The following is a 13,684-nucleotide window of genomic DNA, read 5'->3' on the forward strand; positions in this document are numbered from 1 at the left end:
TAAAAGCTGAAAGAACAATATGAGTAAAAACCCAGAAGAAGTATGAAAAATGAGGATAATGTAGCTAGCTAGAGACAACAGGTGGCAGGGGACAGAAATAAACTCTGTGCAACATTTTGTGCGAATCAGCAGCTTTCAGGCTTTCATCAGATTCTAAAGGGTGTCTCCAGGACCCAAATAAAGTGTTAAAATAATGGATTTTTGCAATTCTTTTATTTTACAGGTGAAGAAACCATTTATGACTTGCCTATAGTCTCAAAGTAGGGAAATGGTAGGGATGAAACTCAAAAGTATATCTTATTAACCATTAGTCCAGTAAGAAGGATGGAAAGAAAGAATGGAGCTAAACTTACAGAGGATTTTACCTGGAAGATTAAGATCTACCTAGCTTTTCACCAACTCAAATGTTTAGCATCTCAAATTTGAAATGCATTAAAATAAACTATTAAACTTCCTAAATTTGCAATAACACAAATATCAGGAGCTGGTAATGGCAGTGATAGGACAAAAGAGCAAAAAGTTAATAGAAAGAATTTTGCATTTCCTCTAAAATATTTTCATCATGTTTTAAGGAATTTTTATTCTGCTTGATGTTACTAAATACTGTCAAAACTATCCCTTGAAAAGAGTTTACATTGATATTTGTAGGCTGATCCTCTGTAATAGCCCAAACAGTTTTAATAATCAATTCTGAGGCTAATGCAAATAAAAGATTCACATCCATCCACACCCAAATCTGCAGCTATTCACACAGTAACAAATCATTTGAATACTTCCAAAACAGAACCCAAGTTGTTCCCAGAATATGTCCTTCTAATACCAGACTTCACAAATGAGACTTAATCTTGAACTGATGATACATTCATTATTTTTGGATTAATGCTACCTTTTATTCATTTAAAGCCAAATTATACTATTATTGCCTCCAAAGAAGTAAAAACTAGATTTTCTTCATTTGTCATAGTAAGGAATAGTTTGTTATAAAAATGGCTCAATGTTTAACTTACTAAAACTGATCTTGCTTTATGTAAAATTTCCCACAAATGTGGGACTAAAACCATTTTTATAAATTAAACAAGTTAAATATCAAAAGGATTTATTATTTAAAGGTGTTGGTTCTAATAATCAGAACATATCTGCTTATTTTCTTTATACCCTTTTCTTAAATGGGGCCTATTTTATATTCCATATATTAACAAGCAAAATGTCTAGAACCCAAAATGGCACACAGATTTCTCCTTAAATGGCAGCTCAAAAAGGAAAAGGGTGGCTGCCTAGAGCTGCTGTAAGAACCGAGAGGTTGAGTCACAGCTAGCTGGCAAAGGCCACGAGCCTCTAGGTATAAATGGCTGTCTGTTAGGTTCCTATCAGTTAGGTGTGAAATGCCTGAGGTGGGAAAAACAGATAGCTACTGCAAACCCTAGAAGCCCCCTCAGAGAGGAATTTCTCATGTAATAGGGTCCACACCTAATCAAATAATTCTCTGATTCAGAAGTTCCCAAATTACCTTTTTTTTTTTTAAGAAACCAAATAGTCCATTGATCAATTTCAGACTTCTCCACTGAGGCTGCCAACAGTTTACCTTTACCAATATCTTTGTAATGTCATCAGCCTAGATAGGTGATCCCACACACTGATTCTTATCATGCCACCCTCCAAGTATCAAGTTGTACCACTATCTGTTTGAAATGGAAAGTCTCCCATACCATTAGGATTATTCTTCCCCAGAATTCAAAAGATTCAACAGCTAAATTTGGATTCTAACATAAATAAACCAAGATAATCCTTTCTCTATTTTTCATTTTCATCTGCGACAAACACCAATCTGTTTCTAATGGACCTTGAATTAATTTCTTTCCTAAATCTATTTACATTGTTAGTACCAGTACAACTCTGGCAATGAGGTATCTTACTTAACTATGGCTAGGAAGCCAGCAGAGGGAGCCCTAGAAAATGCTCTCTTTGACCCTAATTCTTTAAAACAGAACTTCCTACATTTTATAGCATGGAAAATAAACTCTACAACACCGCAAATTAAACATCCACAAAGGCAAGTTTCTCTGGAAATATTATCCACTAATGAGAATCTTTCAGGCATCTAATCTCTCAAGCATCAGATTATCACTCACTACCTTGTCCCCTATGAGATATCTCTTGACTGTTGATTCATCACCAGCTTCCTGAACCATCTTAATTACAAAAGAAAAAAGAAAAGAGAAGAAAAAATACATATACCTGGCCTCATGGGCTAAATACCATCGGCCAAATATCACGGAAGTTTAAAATGGATAAATTAAATCTGAAAGTTTAATAATTAAGATTTTACATGACTTTCAAAAAATGTACAGTGAAAAGATAAAAGTTATAGAGCAAAATCCTCTTGATTTTGAGTCATGGTTTGCCTACTTAATAGCTTTTTGAGCTGGGAAAAGTTTACCATCCTGGGTCTCAATTTTCTCATTTGCCAGGAAGAGATAACACCATCTACTTTAGAAGAACACTGTAGATTTTGAATGAGCTTAACTGCACGAAATGCCTAGTGAAGTCTCTGACATATGATAAAGAGTCATACGAATCTTAAGTTCAACTTCCTACCTCCACAAACCACCACCTGAAGGCAAATTTTTATAAGCTACTAATTCCTGGACACTGCATTATTTTGTATTAATTCTCACTCCTTTAAAAAAAAGCAGGAAAAGACACAGAACACTAGTTAGCTAAGAAGAGGAGACAAATCATTTTTTTAATGTTGTCTCTCGAAAATCAATTCCGTATGGATAGCAGATCTCAACATAAAAGGTAAAACAAAGAAGCGTTTAGAGAAAAACAAGGGAACATCTTTTGGATCATCAAGTGTGAAGGCTTCTTAACCCGAACACAAAAAGCTAACGACAATTTTTTTTTTTTTAAACCTGACAAACTTTACTGAAACTATGAACGTCTGCTCATCAAAGACACAATTAAGAGAGTGAAAAGATATGCTATGTAGTCAACAAAGGAACTGCATTTACAACAAATCCAAAACTACTGCAAATCAAAAAGGAAGAGTGAAACCACAATAAGACACCACATCACATTCACAAAAACTGCTGAAGTAAAAAGACAATAACAAGGATTGGTAAGGATGTAGGGAAACCAGAATCCTCATACACTGATGGTGGAAATGTAAAATGGTGCAGCCTCTGTGGGAAACAGTTTTGCAGATCCTCAAAATGTTAAATACAGAGTCATTGCATGACCTAGCAATTTCATTTCTACGTATATAACCAAGAGAAATAAGCATGTCTATGTAAAAACCTGCACACAAATTTCATATCTGTGCTATTTATAATAGCCAGAAAGTGATAAGCCAAATGTCCTTCAACTGATGAATGAATAAACTAAATGTGGTACACTTACAGAATGGAATATTATTTGGCAATAAAAAGAAATTAAGTATTAACACATGCTAAGACATGAGTGAACCTTGAAAACACTGCGCTAAGTGAAAGAAGCTAGTCACAAAGACCATATAATATGTAATTCCATTTATAAGAAATGTCCAGAATAGGCAAATCCACAGTAAGGAGATTACCAGTGACCAGGGGATGGGAGCAGGGGGAACAGAGAGCAGCTGCTAATGGGTATGGAGTTTCTTTCTGGGGTGAGAAAAAGGTCCTGAATGAAGATACTAATGATGGTTGCACAACTCTGTGAATATACTGAACAACCACTGTACTGTAAAGTTTAAAACATGATTTATGCATGTTGGTATGTAAGGTATAAGCTCAATAAATCTGTTTAAAAAAGAAGACAGACAACTTAAAGAAATGGAGAAAAGGTTTTAGCAGATACTAAACAAAAGAACAATGGACTGGTTCAAAATTGGGAAAGGAGTACATCAAGGCTGTATATCTTCACCCTGCTTATTTAACTTACATGCAAAGTACATCATGCAAAACGCCAGGCCAGATTAATCACAAGCTGGAATCAAGACAGCCAGGAGAAATAACAACTTAAGATATGCAGATGATACTTTAATGGCAGAAAGTGAAGAGGGAACTCTCACCTCTTTGTGAAGGTGAAAGAGGAGAGTGAAAAAGCTGGCTTAAAACTCAACATTCAAAAAACAAAGGTCACAGCATCTGGTCCTATCACTTCATGGCAAACAGGTGGGGAGAACGTGGAAACAGTGTCAGATTTCATTTTCTGGGGCTCCAAAATCACTGCAGATTGCGACTGCAGCAATGAAATTAAAAGACGCTTGCTCCTTGGAAGAAAAGTTATGGCCAACCCAGAGAGCATATTAAAAAGCAGAGACATTACTTTGCCAACAAAGGTCCGACTACTCAAGGCTATGGTTTTTCCAATAGTCATGTATGGATGTGAGAGTTGGACTATAAAGAAAGCTGAGTGCCGAAGAATTGTTGCTGTTGAACTGTGGCGTTCGAGAAGACTCATAAAGAGTCCTTTGGACTGCAAGGAAATCCAACCAGTCCATTCTAAAAGAAATCAGTCCTGAATATTCATTGGAAGGACTGATGTTAAGCTGAAACTCCAATCCTTTGGCCACCCAATGAGAAAAACTGACTCATTGGAAAAGACCCTGATGCTGGGAGGGATTGGGGGCAGGAGGAGAAGGGGACGACAGAGGATGAGATGGCTGGATGGCATCACCGACTCAATGGACATGACTCTGAGTAAACTCTGGGAGTTGGTGATGGACAGGGAGGCCTGGCGTGCTGCAGTCCATGGGGTCGCAAAGAGTCGAACACGACTGAGTGGCTCAACTGAACTGAACTGAAGGGTGTGACCAGAAAGGGAAAGAATGCTGGTTACATGAGTGTGTTGTTTCTGAAAATTCATCAAGCAGTACACTTACGTATAAAAAGTCTTAAGATATGGTCCTTCTATCCAAAAAGTAGAAATGAAATCACCACAATCTTAAGAACATATACCTAACACCTCACCTACAAGGGACACAGTTTGAAAGCCAGCGACTAAGTCTAAAAGGACTCAGCAGCCAATGTAAAGGCCACAAAGTAACTTGCTCTAACACTTGCTCTTCTTCACAACATAAAAGAAACACTCCTCCACAAGCTCTCTAGAAAACACAGCTACAATAAGCAAATGGCATTTGCTACACATTTTATAGTCTTCCAAGAAGCAAAAAGTGAGTTTATGACAGAAACTGCATAGTGAAGGGCCAGACATCTCTACTACATAAAAATAAATTAGCACCAGTGATTGGAAGCTGGATTCTGAATTACCAACTATACAGAAATAATCCCTAATGTGGATTCACTCAATCACTACAGGCAGTTTCAGTGGATTCTGAGATTGATTTAGTGAATCATGACCGAACTGACAAATGTCAAAATAGGGAAGTACCAAAACTCATGCCTCAGTAAGGTCACCCCAGGAAGAGAGTCTGTGCCCACTAAACAGCTGCTCCTCATTGCCCCAGCCCCTGGAAACTAACCACTATCCTAGTTCCTGTTTCCATGGATTTGCCTATTCTGGACATCTCACATAAAATCATTCAATATGTGATCTTTGTGAATGACTTCTTTGTGTACAGACCTCATCGTTCCATGCTGGGTTGATTTCTAGTGAAGTATTCATCTCTTTACTTGTGTACTTCATCTAAAGGGTACAGAACTAATACCTTAAAGTAAGGAAAGGGAACCTCACGCTACTTTCTGAACACAGGATATCACCAGACGAGCTATTTTATAAGCTTACGTGCAAAGATATCCAAGCTTCTGGCTGGTATGCAGGAAATGTGGGTTCGATCTCTGCATCAGGAAGATCCCCTGGAAGAGGGCATGGCAACCCCCACTCCAGTCCTCTTGCCTGGAGAATTCCATGGCCAAAGGAGCCTGGTGGGCTGCAGTCCATGGGGCTGCAAGGAGTCAGACACGACTCCAGTGAGTGAGCACCCGTGCACCCACTCCCAACTGTGTGGCAAACAGTTTTGAAACAGACTAGAAGAGTGCAAGGCTCACCTGTTAAAGCATTTCTTCTCACATGTTCTACCAAAATAACTCAAAAGATTTTGCTCTCCTGATTCTGACTCTATCACTTGTAACATATGGAGCAATTAGAAATGAAATTTGGATAACTAAATGAAGTAAAAACCCATCATTACATAATAGCTTTCTAGAATAGATCTGTAGGTGAGAAAAACGATTTTAAAAGAACTCAGTCTGCTCCAGAAGAAACTAAAATTCTGACAACCTGCCACCTCATTTTATACTCTTCAAATACCAACTCAGGTACTTGTTTCTTAGGGAAAGAAAACTTGCTTCGTGACCTCAGGCAATAATCTCTCCTGTTCCTTTTCCTTAGCTGTACAGTAAGGAGGCTGGCTAGATAGTTTTTAAGATCTAATGACTCAGCAAGAAAGAAGTCTCTTGCTAAGCTATCTATTGATTCTATACAGTAGATCAAACTCAACAAGATCGTTTTAATCATACAGACTTTTAGTCATTTTAGTTCACGTGTTCAGTAACAAAAATAGCAAAGCAACGAAAAGAACACTGGCACTCATCTGTCTTTTAACATACGGATATAAAATCTCCTCAGAAATGAGGGTCTTCAAAAATTAAGCACACTTATAAAATTAATGGGTCAGATCTGATCCAAAACTTATAACAGCATTAAAGTACATGGTTAGGTACACGGACCAAAAGTAGCTGCTGAGTGACTAAGTGGAAATACTATTTAAAATATTTACAAGTTTATTTTAACAGTATTGTCACTACAGTAGTGGTTCTCAATGGGTGACAAAATAATGTAAATGCTCATAAAGGCACCAGCTGACATTTATTGAGTTTTTAATCACATTCCAGACCCTATGTTAAGTGCTTTACATGGAATATGCCTTACATGGAATATGCCATTTAATCTTCAGAATAACCAATGAGGTGGTGGACAGCACAGTTTTAATAAACAATGTGCTCAATGTTTTTCCAAAGTATTTTCTTATACACTATCTGATGTGGTTTTTAGTTTTTTAAAAAAGGTATTACTTCTGGAGGAGGCATTCCTACTCTCCCCACTTTTCAGATAAAAAGAACAAAGCTCAAAGAAGTCCAACAATTTGCCCAAGGAAAAATAATGAATTGATGGAATGACACTAGAATCTAGTGATTCATGACGGTGGTTTCCAATAGTTATGATAGTTTGTTAATGTATCTATCCATGTCCACAAGGTTCCTTGTTGCTGAAAATGTGCTTAAATGCTTTCTCACTGGTGCTTAAAGAACACACACCCACAAGCACCATTCTCTAAATGCGGTAGTAAATTTATATGCAGTGTCAAAAGGAAGTACACAGTCTCCCAGAGTAACTCCTTTGGCTTTGCATATATTGTGCGGAAAAAATCATCTTACTTGATAATCTACAACTCCCAAGGCAAGCTACAGTCAGATTCTAAAGCACATATCCAATCTTCATGGATATTTTCTACTTAGATTGTTAACTGATATTTTACTAGTGAATCAAGCAATGTAATTAACAATTTTGGTAGAATATTAAAGCCAACAAAATGAATGTACTGATGTTAGTGGTTTTTCTAAGTTCAATTCTTACAAAAACGTCACGGTAATTATTAAACAGCCCTGTCAATATCTGACCCAGAAAGCCACTAAGGCCAGTTTTGTGTACGTTACTCCTTAATGACCAGAGCCGGAAACCATAATCACCCACCAAGAGCAGGTCTCTCCAAATGAGGATCCGTAAGTCCATACCTAAGAATACTCTTCATCATAAAAAATGTATAAGGGTATACAAACAACGTGACCGCACTAATTTGTTTGAGGCTTATTAATATTGGAAAAAGTTTATGTTCAAAGATACTGACAATTCCTAAAAGTGTCCTAAGGTTCACCTACACTGTATTTCATACAATGAATGAAACACTCCTGGGTGCCTGCGCTCAGTCACTCAGCTGTGTCTGACTCTTTGTGGCCCCGTAAACTCCAGCCCGCCAGGCTCCTCTGGCCTGGTGGAATTTCCCAGGCAGGAATACTGGAGTGGGCTGCCATTCCTTCTTCAGAGGATCTTCCTGGCCCAGGGATCGAACCAGCATCTCTTATGTTGGGTTCCTTACCACTAGTGTCACCAAAGAAGCCCAGATAAAGCATCCGTAATAAATGAAGTGTTCAGATTCTACATCTGAGAGCAAAAGACGTTTGAAACAATTCATAGCCTTTTATTAGCAGAGGTCAATTTGGGGAGCAGGTTAGAATCTTTAAATGGTGCTTATAAAACTTTTTCAATTATAAGATCATATTTAGAAAATATCAGATAACCCACTGTTTTCTTTTTGCACCCATTGTTCTCAGAGTGAGTGAAAAGAGAAGGGGCTAATAGTGAGATTTTTCTGTTTTTCAAATAGGGGTATGAGTTAAAAAAGTTAAACACTGCGTTAGAATAAAAAAAATTATGACTACCAAATAATGGGATTTCATTTTCTCAAAATAAGAATGAAGTTGAAATCTTGCAGGATTTAATGTAGATTACTTAGGTACCATTAAGAAAGAGCACATCTATATAACAGTAGATATGGTCTTGGTATTGTTTTCTATAGAAATAATTTCACTTACTGTCCCTTTATCCTCTAAGGAGAATACCTAATACTGCCCAGTATGCAGCAGATGGCTCAGAAGATAAAGGCCTGTTATTACACTGGAGACGCAATTCATCTCAATGGCCTTTCCTTCAAAACTTCCATCATCTCAAAATCTCTCTCAGAGGAAATTATAAGGAATAGTGAACATGACATTTTCCATGTCCCCATACTGTTGTGAACACCAGCTCCAGAATGTCCTCAGATGTCCCCCATTTCAAAGAGTATGAAATGCAGAGTGGAATTAATTTGAATATTTTAATTTAGAAACATCTTACAAGAGGCACCCATAAGGCAACTCCAAAAATTTTGAAAATGGCCTTAATGGTTTCACTTGATAACAGAAAATCTAGGCAAGAATTCTCTATTAAATACAGTTACTTCAACTGTAGTAACTTCTAACAAGGCTGAGAAGTCCTGGCTAACATTTCTCCTGCTTTATGTTAGGATTAGAGAATGGGAATAAAAGTGGTATGCATGTTGAACAGAATCAGACCCAATCCATATGGAAATCCAAAATATAATGTTATTTTTCTTTTCTTTTGGGCTTACCATGTGGCTTATGAAGTCTGCCAGGAAATTTTCCTGTAACGTTATTTTTTTTTTAATTTTTTTTTTTTGTAACGTTATTTTTTAAAAGGAAGCTCCTCAGGAAAGTTTAAAATCTTCCACTAGTAGTCCACTTTAAAAAAATAATTTTTATAACTATATTTTTTAAAAATATATAAATATTTCAGTCACTGTGAACATATTGGGAAAATAAATTAAACGAATAAAAATGTTGCCATCCACCAATTATCCTTTTAATATCCTGGCTTTTTAGCTTTCCATTTTCCTGGGCACTTGAATGTATATGCACATACACATACGTGAAGGCACATCTATGAACCCAGAGTGTTTTGAAACACAGTTTTCACTGAATGCATAGCATTCCAATCTGCAGTTAGGCCCTAATTTATTTAACAGCTCCTCAGCTGCTGGATAAGCTGTAAAGCTAACATCCTATGATAACTTTTGGCCATACTGTAATATACTTAAATATGTTAAATTACTGAAAATCTTTGTGAAACGTGACTAAGGGGCAACATTAGTCACAGGAGAAAAAAAAAAGGACAGGAAAAAATTTTAACAGTAGTTATCTTTAGATGGTAAGATTACAGGTAATTGAGGTTCTTTGTTAAACTTTTTGAACTTATCCAAATGATTTCTAATAAACATGTGCTGATAATCAGAAAACAATGCAGTAATTTATTAAAATGGAGACCAATGTTCATATAAGTAGACATTAGAATTCACTAATATGGGGAAATACAATTCAGTGAAGATAAAAGGTTGTAGATAAATACCTGTAACAACAAAAGACTAGAAAAACTAAGTGTCTAACACCAGGGGGTGGTGCTTAACCAAACTATATTATAACAGATTCACTAAGGAGCTAAGAGAAAGTGAGAAGCCGATCTCTGTGTGCTGCTACGGAAAGACAGAGACCATGCTCTTCCAAATTAAGAAGGCCAGGGTGTTTAACAGTATGTATCATGTGATTCTAACAGTTATAAACGAAAACAGAGTTAAAAGTTGGGGGTGGGGTGTGGATTGTTTAACATGCATAAAACACTTTTGAAAGGATACATAAACTGTATCGGTCACTTCTAGGTTAAGTATGGAGAGTTGGGTATGTAATACGATCACAACATGAAAATGTGCATTAATACATAATAGATAAAAAGTAAATTATTGATAGCAGAAAATCTGGAATCACTTCAAAGTTGTCTCCTAAGTACTTTTTTAAAGCAGAATCTAACAACGGATCTAGAAAAATAATGGAAAAAACAGAAAGTTCAATCTATGAATTGCAGGAATACAATTTAAAAATAACACAATAACTAGCAATGGATATGTGTGCACTATAAACTGGTATTTCAAAACACACTTACACAAGTTTTTATCACTAGCAAGAAAACAGCCAAAGAATTATTAAAGAAAACTAGGTTTTAATTAAACCATTCTAGAACTTATTAAACACGGGTGATTTTATTCCATGATTATCCTGTCATATTTACTCTGGTTTACAAGCTCACTAATCCAGAGACAGAATATACAACCATAATTTAGGCAATAACAAATGGAAATAAGACTTTTATATGTTGAGATTTAACATAGTACTTTCCTCCTCTAAAAACAAAGATAAAGAAACCTATTACAGAATGGGGCAGAGTGGGTTAGGAACTCTGAAACATTTAAAAAATTCTCCTAAAGTAGATGATCATTACTATTTTTAAAGCTCCCTCTAATAAAACTCAGATGAAAGAAGAATTACTTCATCTTTTGCAACATTTATGCTCCAGATGCAGACTGGAAACTAAGGTTGTCCCTACTAATTCTAAAAACCAGATTTATAGATTAATAGCATCTGCAGTACTGAATATGAGTGCTGATTTACTGAGATGCACCTATGTTAAAAAAAAAAACACAGCACTCCAACTTGTTTAACATCCCACAGTCATTAACAGAAGTCACCGAACTGGAATCCTTTTGATGTGCACAGCTTTCGTACAGACTTTTAACATTCATTAATACTGTGCTTTACCTAGAACACGTTATCATAAAAATATCATGAATCCCCAAGGATTCACAGCCACAATCGGCTTGTAATACTGGATAACACACGCCACAGCAGAGAGGTAGGAATCAAACCGGAGAATACAAAGAAAAACACTGCCACTAACTTTCACTTCACATCTGGGATCTGACAATTCTCCTTGCATTTCCCCCATCAGTGTGGCAGCTGGGGATTGGCTTAGCTAAACGGAACAGGAAGGTATTACGATTTATATATAGATTCCCTTTATTTTCTGGGAAAATTATCCTTTCCACACACCCAGAGTGTGGCTTCAAGAGGAATTTTTAGCAGAATGGAGGGACAACTACCTGTGATAATCCTGAAAATCAGAGAGGTGACTGATCACAGCCCCATTAGGCAGATGTCTGGTAATTTAGCTTAAGAGATGTTCGTTCTCTCACCTGAAACATGGGACCGAAGGCAGAAGATGAGCGCAGCACTAGGAAGTGCACTTTCCCACTTTCAGTGAAAACGCTCTTGCCTGTGAGGAGCTCAGGAGCTAACATCTATTTACACTCTATGTCCTGAAATAGCACCACGGATTGGGGCCACTTTGTTAACAGTCCATCATGGTATCACTCACGCAGGTGTCACAGCACACCAGCAGCGCTGCCACTTCCTTGAGGAAACGACTCCCAACTCCTTGAGGAAAGGATCAGCTCTGTACAATCCAGGCTGTTCATAGCTGGGCCTGAGCAAACGCCTTTCGAAATACTGTTTCTCTGCATCCTGGTGACTGAACTTGCTTTCCTTTACCTACCTGGATTTTTTTTTCTTTAAGTTCCTTTCCATTACCTTTTACACTGTGGATCTAAATCTTAAAATGCACTACACTCTGAGCAGCCTTAGGAAAAAGGAGAACGGAAGTTGCCCCCGCCAGGAAATGTGGAAGAGGAGGGTTGGGAAGGTCAACAGCGACACAGGAGAGAGAGAAATCCAGTGAAAATCAAGTAGGTTTAAGTCCGTTAAACCCACTTCTAGGCAATTCGTTTCGTTGCCTAACTGGCTCTTCCGGACATCCAGGCAGCGCCGAGGTGAATTAACACGAGCCGTCTCACCCCCCACCTCTAGTCTGCGGGTTCCAGGTTTCCTTTTCTCGGAGAATTGAAATGCTACCTTCACCATCACCTCTTTTGCAGTCTTTGCTCCTCCCACCCCCACCCCGAGCCTTCCCCAACTTTGAGAGCTAAGAATAAAGGGGAGGGGGCTGAGAAGGCCGCGAAGAGAAAAAGGAGTCAGGGTTGCCCTCTCGCCTGGGCCACCCCCGGCCAAGTCGCCTGCTGCCTCCTCGGTTTCCTGCCCGTCCTCCCAAAGCGGCGGACCCCGGGCGCTCCGGGGAGGCAGGATGCGAGCGGCCGCCCGAGCCGGCCTTGTCCAACGAAGCGCCCTGGACCACCGCTCCTTCCCCGGGTCGGGCCTGGCTGCCCCGGGAAGAAGTCCGTCGGGGCCTCCGCCTCCCCGCGGCCGGGCCCCGCCTCCCGCCCGCCGCCCCCAGGCCGCTGTCGAAGCCCTTACCCGCAGGACGTGGTAGCCTTCTGTGCCCCCGCCAGGGATCTCGACGCTCTGCGAGGAGCCCATGGCGGCGGGCGATCAGTGTAGTCGGGCTGGGTTCCGCGCTGCTCCCCGCCCCCCGCGCGCCGTGCGCTCCGCTCCTCCGCGTAGCACTTGGGACGTGGCACTCGCTGCCTCCGGAGAGCCGGGCCGCAGTGCCCGCTGGGAGATGGTCACCGCGGCAGCCAGAGCCGCTGCGACGCCGCAGACAGCGCCACCTGCCGCGAGCCCCCGGGAGGGGTCTGGGGCGCCACGCGGGCCGGGAAGGAGGAAAGCCTGGAGCTGAGGGCGGGGTGAGGCCTACTTATGCTCGCGAGAGAGCAGAAACACGGTTCATCCGGCCTCGATACCTTGCTTGCTACGGGTCCCTTGGCTTGACAAGATTCATCTAGACGCGTTCCCGCTGTTCCTGAAGAAACAGTTGCTCGACTGTAGCTCCCCCTGGTGGCCAGAGGCCGGAAAGGGGCTCCTGCTGAAAAGAATAGGGCCCGATGCAAACACAGGGAGCTCCCTATTCGCGGGGTTTCTAAACTTGTAGGTCATGTCTCCGGGTTATACAAAGGGTCCTGGTAGTGGCTCTCCGTGAGTGGACTACCGCGTCCGCCCAGCTCAGCTCAGTTTTAGAAAGGAAAATGTTCCCTTTATAAAACACCTGTCCTAGAGAGTCATGGAGGACCCATCAAAGTTCTCTTTTTGTTTTTCTTTTTTGCCTGCTCTCATTGTGAAAACAAGATCAGTCGGTCACAACCTGAGCGATGCCAGTGTGGGAAACCCAGTTGGATGACCTTGGCGTTGCACTGCCGGCTGAGGTCCCCATTCCACTTCCTTTAGGTAGTTGTCACACTGTTCCTATTCTGTTCCTCCTTTTATGCCTTCCCCCCGCCCCCCAAATCCCCAGT

The 13,684-nt window shown here is 39.8% G+C and overlaps 1 protein-coding gene across 1 annotated transcript in view; it reads right to left on the reverse strand.

Moving 5' to 3' along the window:
• GORASP2 (golgi reassembly stacking protein 2) overlaps positions 1-12,920 on the reverse strand; it is a 30,471-nt gene extending 17,551 nt beyond the window's left edge. The window contains exon 1 of the mRNA XM_052660193.1: positions 12,750-12,920. Within this exon, the coding sequence (XP_052516153.1) occupies positions 12,750-12,812 (63 nt within the window). The 5' untranslated portion in view covers positions 12,813-12,920. The remainder of the gene's footprint in view (positions 1-12,749) is intronic.
• Positions 12,921-13,684: the final 764 nt, after the last annotated feature.

The sequence above is a fragment of the Budorcas taxicolor genome, chromosome 2 (genome assembly GCF_023091745.1).
Source record: "Budorcas taxicolor isolate Tak-1 chromosome 2, Takin1.1, whole genome shotgun sequence".
NCBI classification, from domain to species: Eukaryota; Metazoa; Chordata; class Mammalia; order Artiodactyla; family Bovidae; genus Budorcas; species Budorcas taxicolor.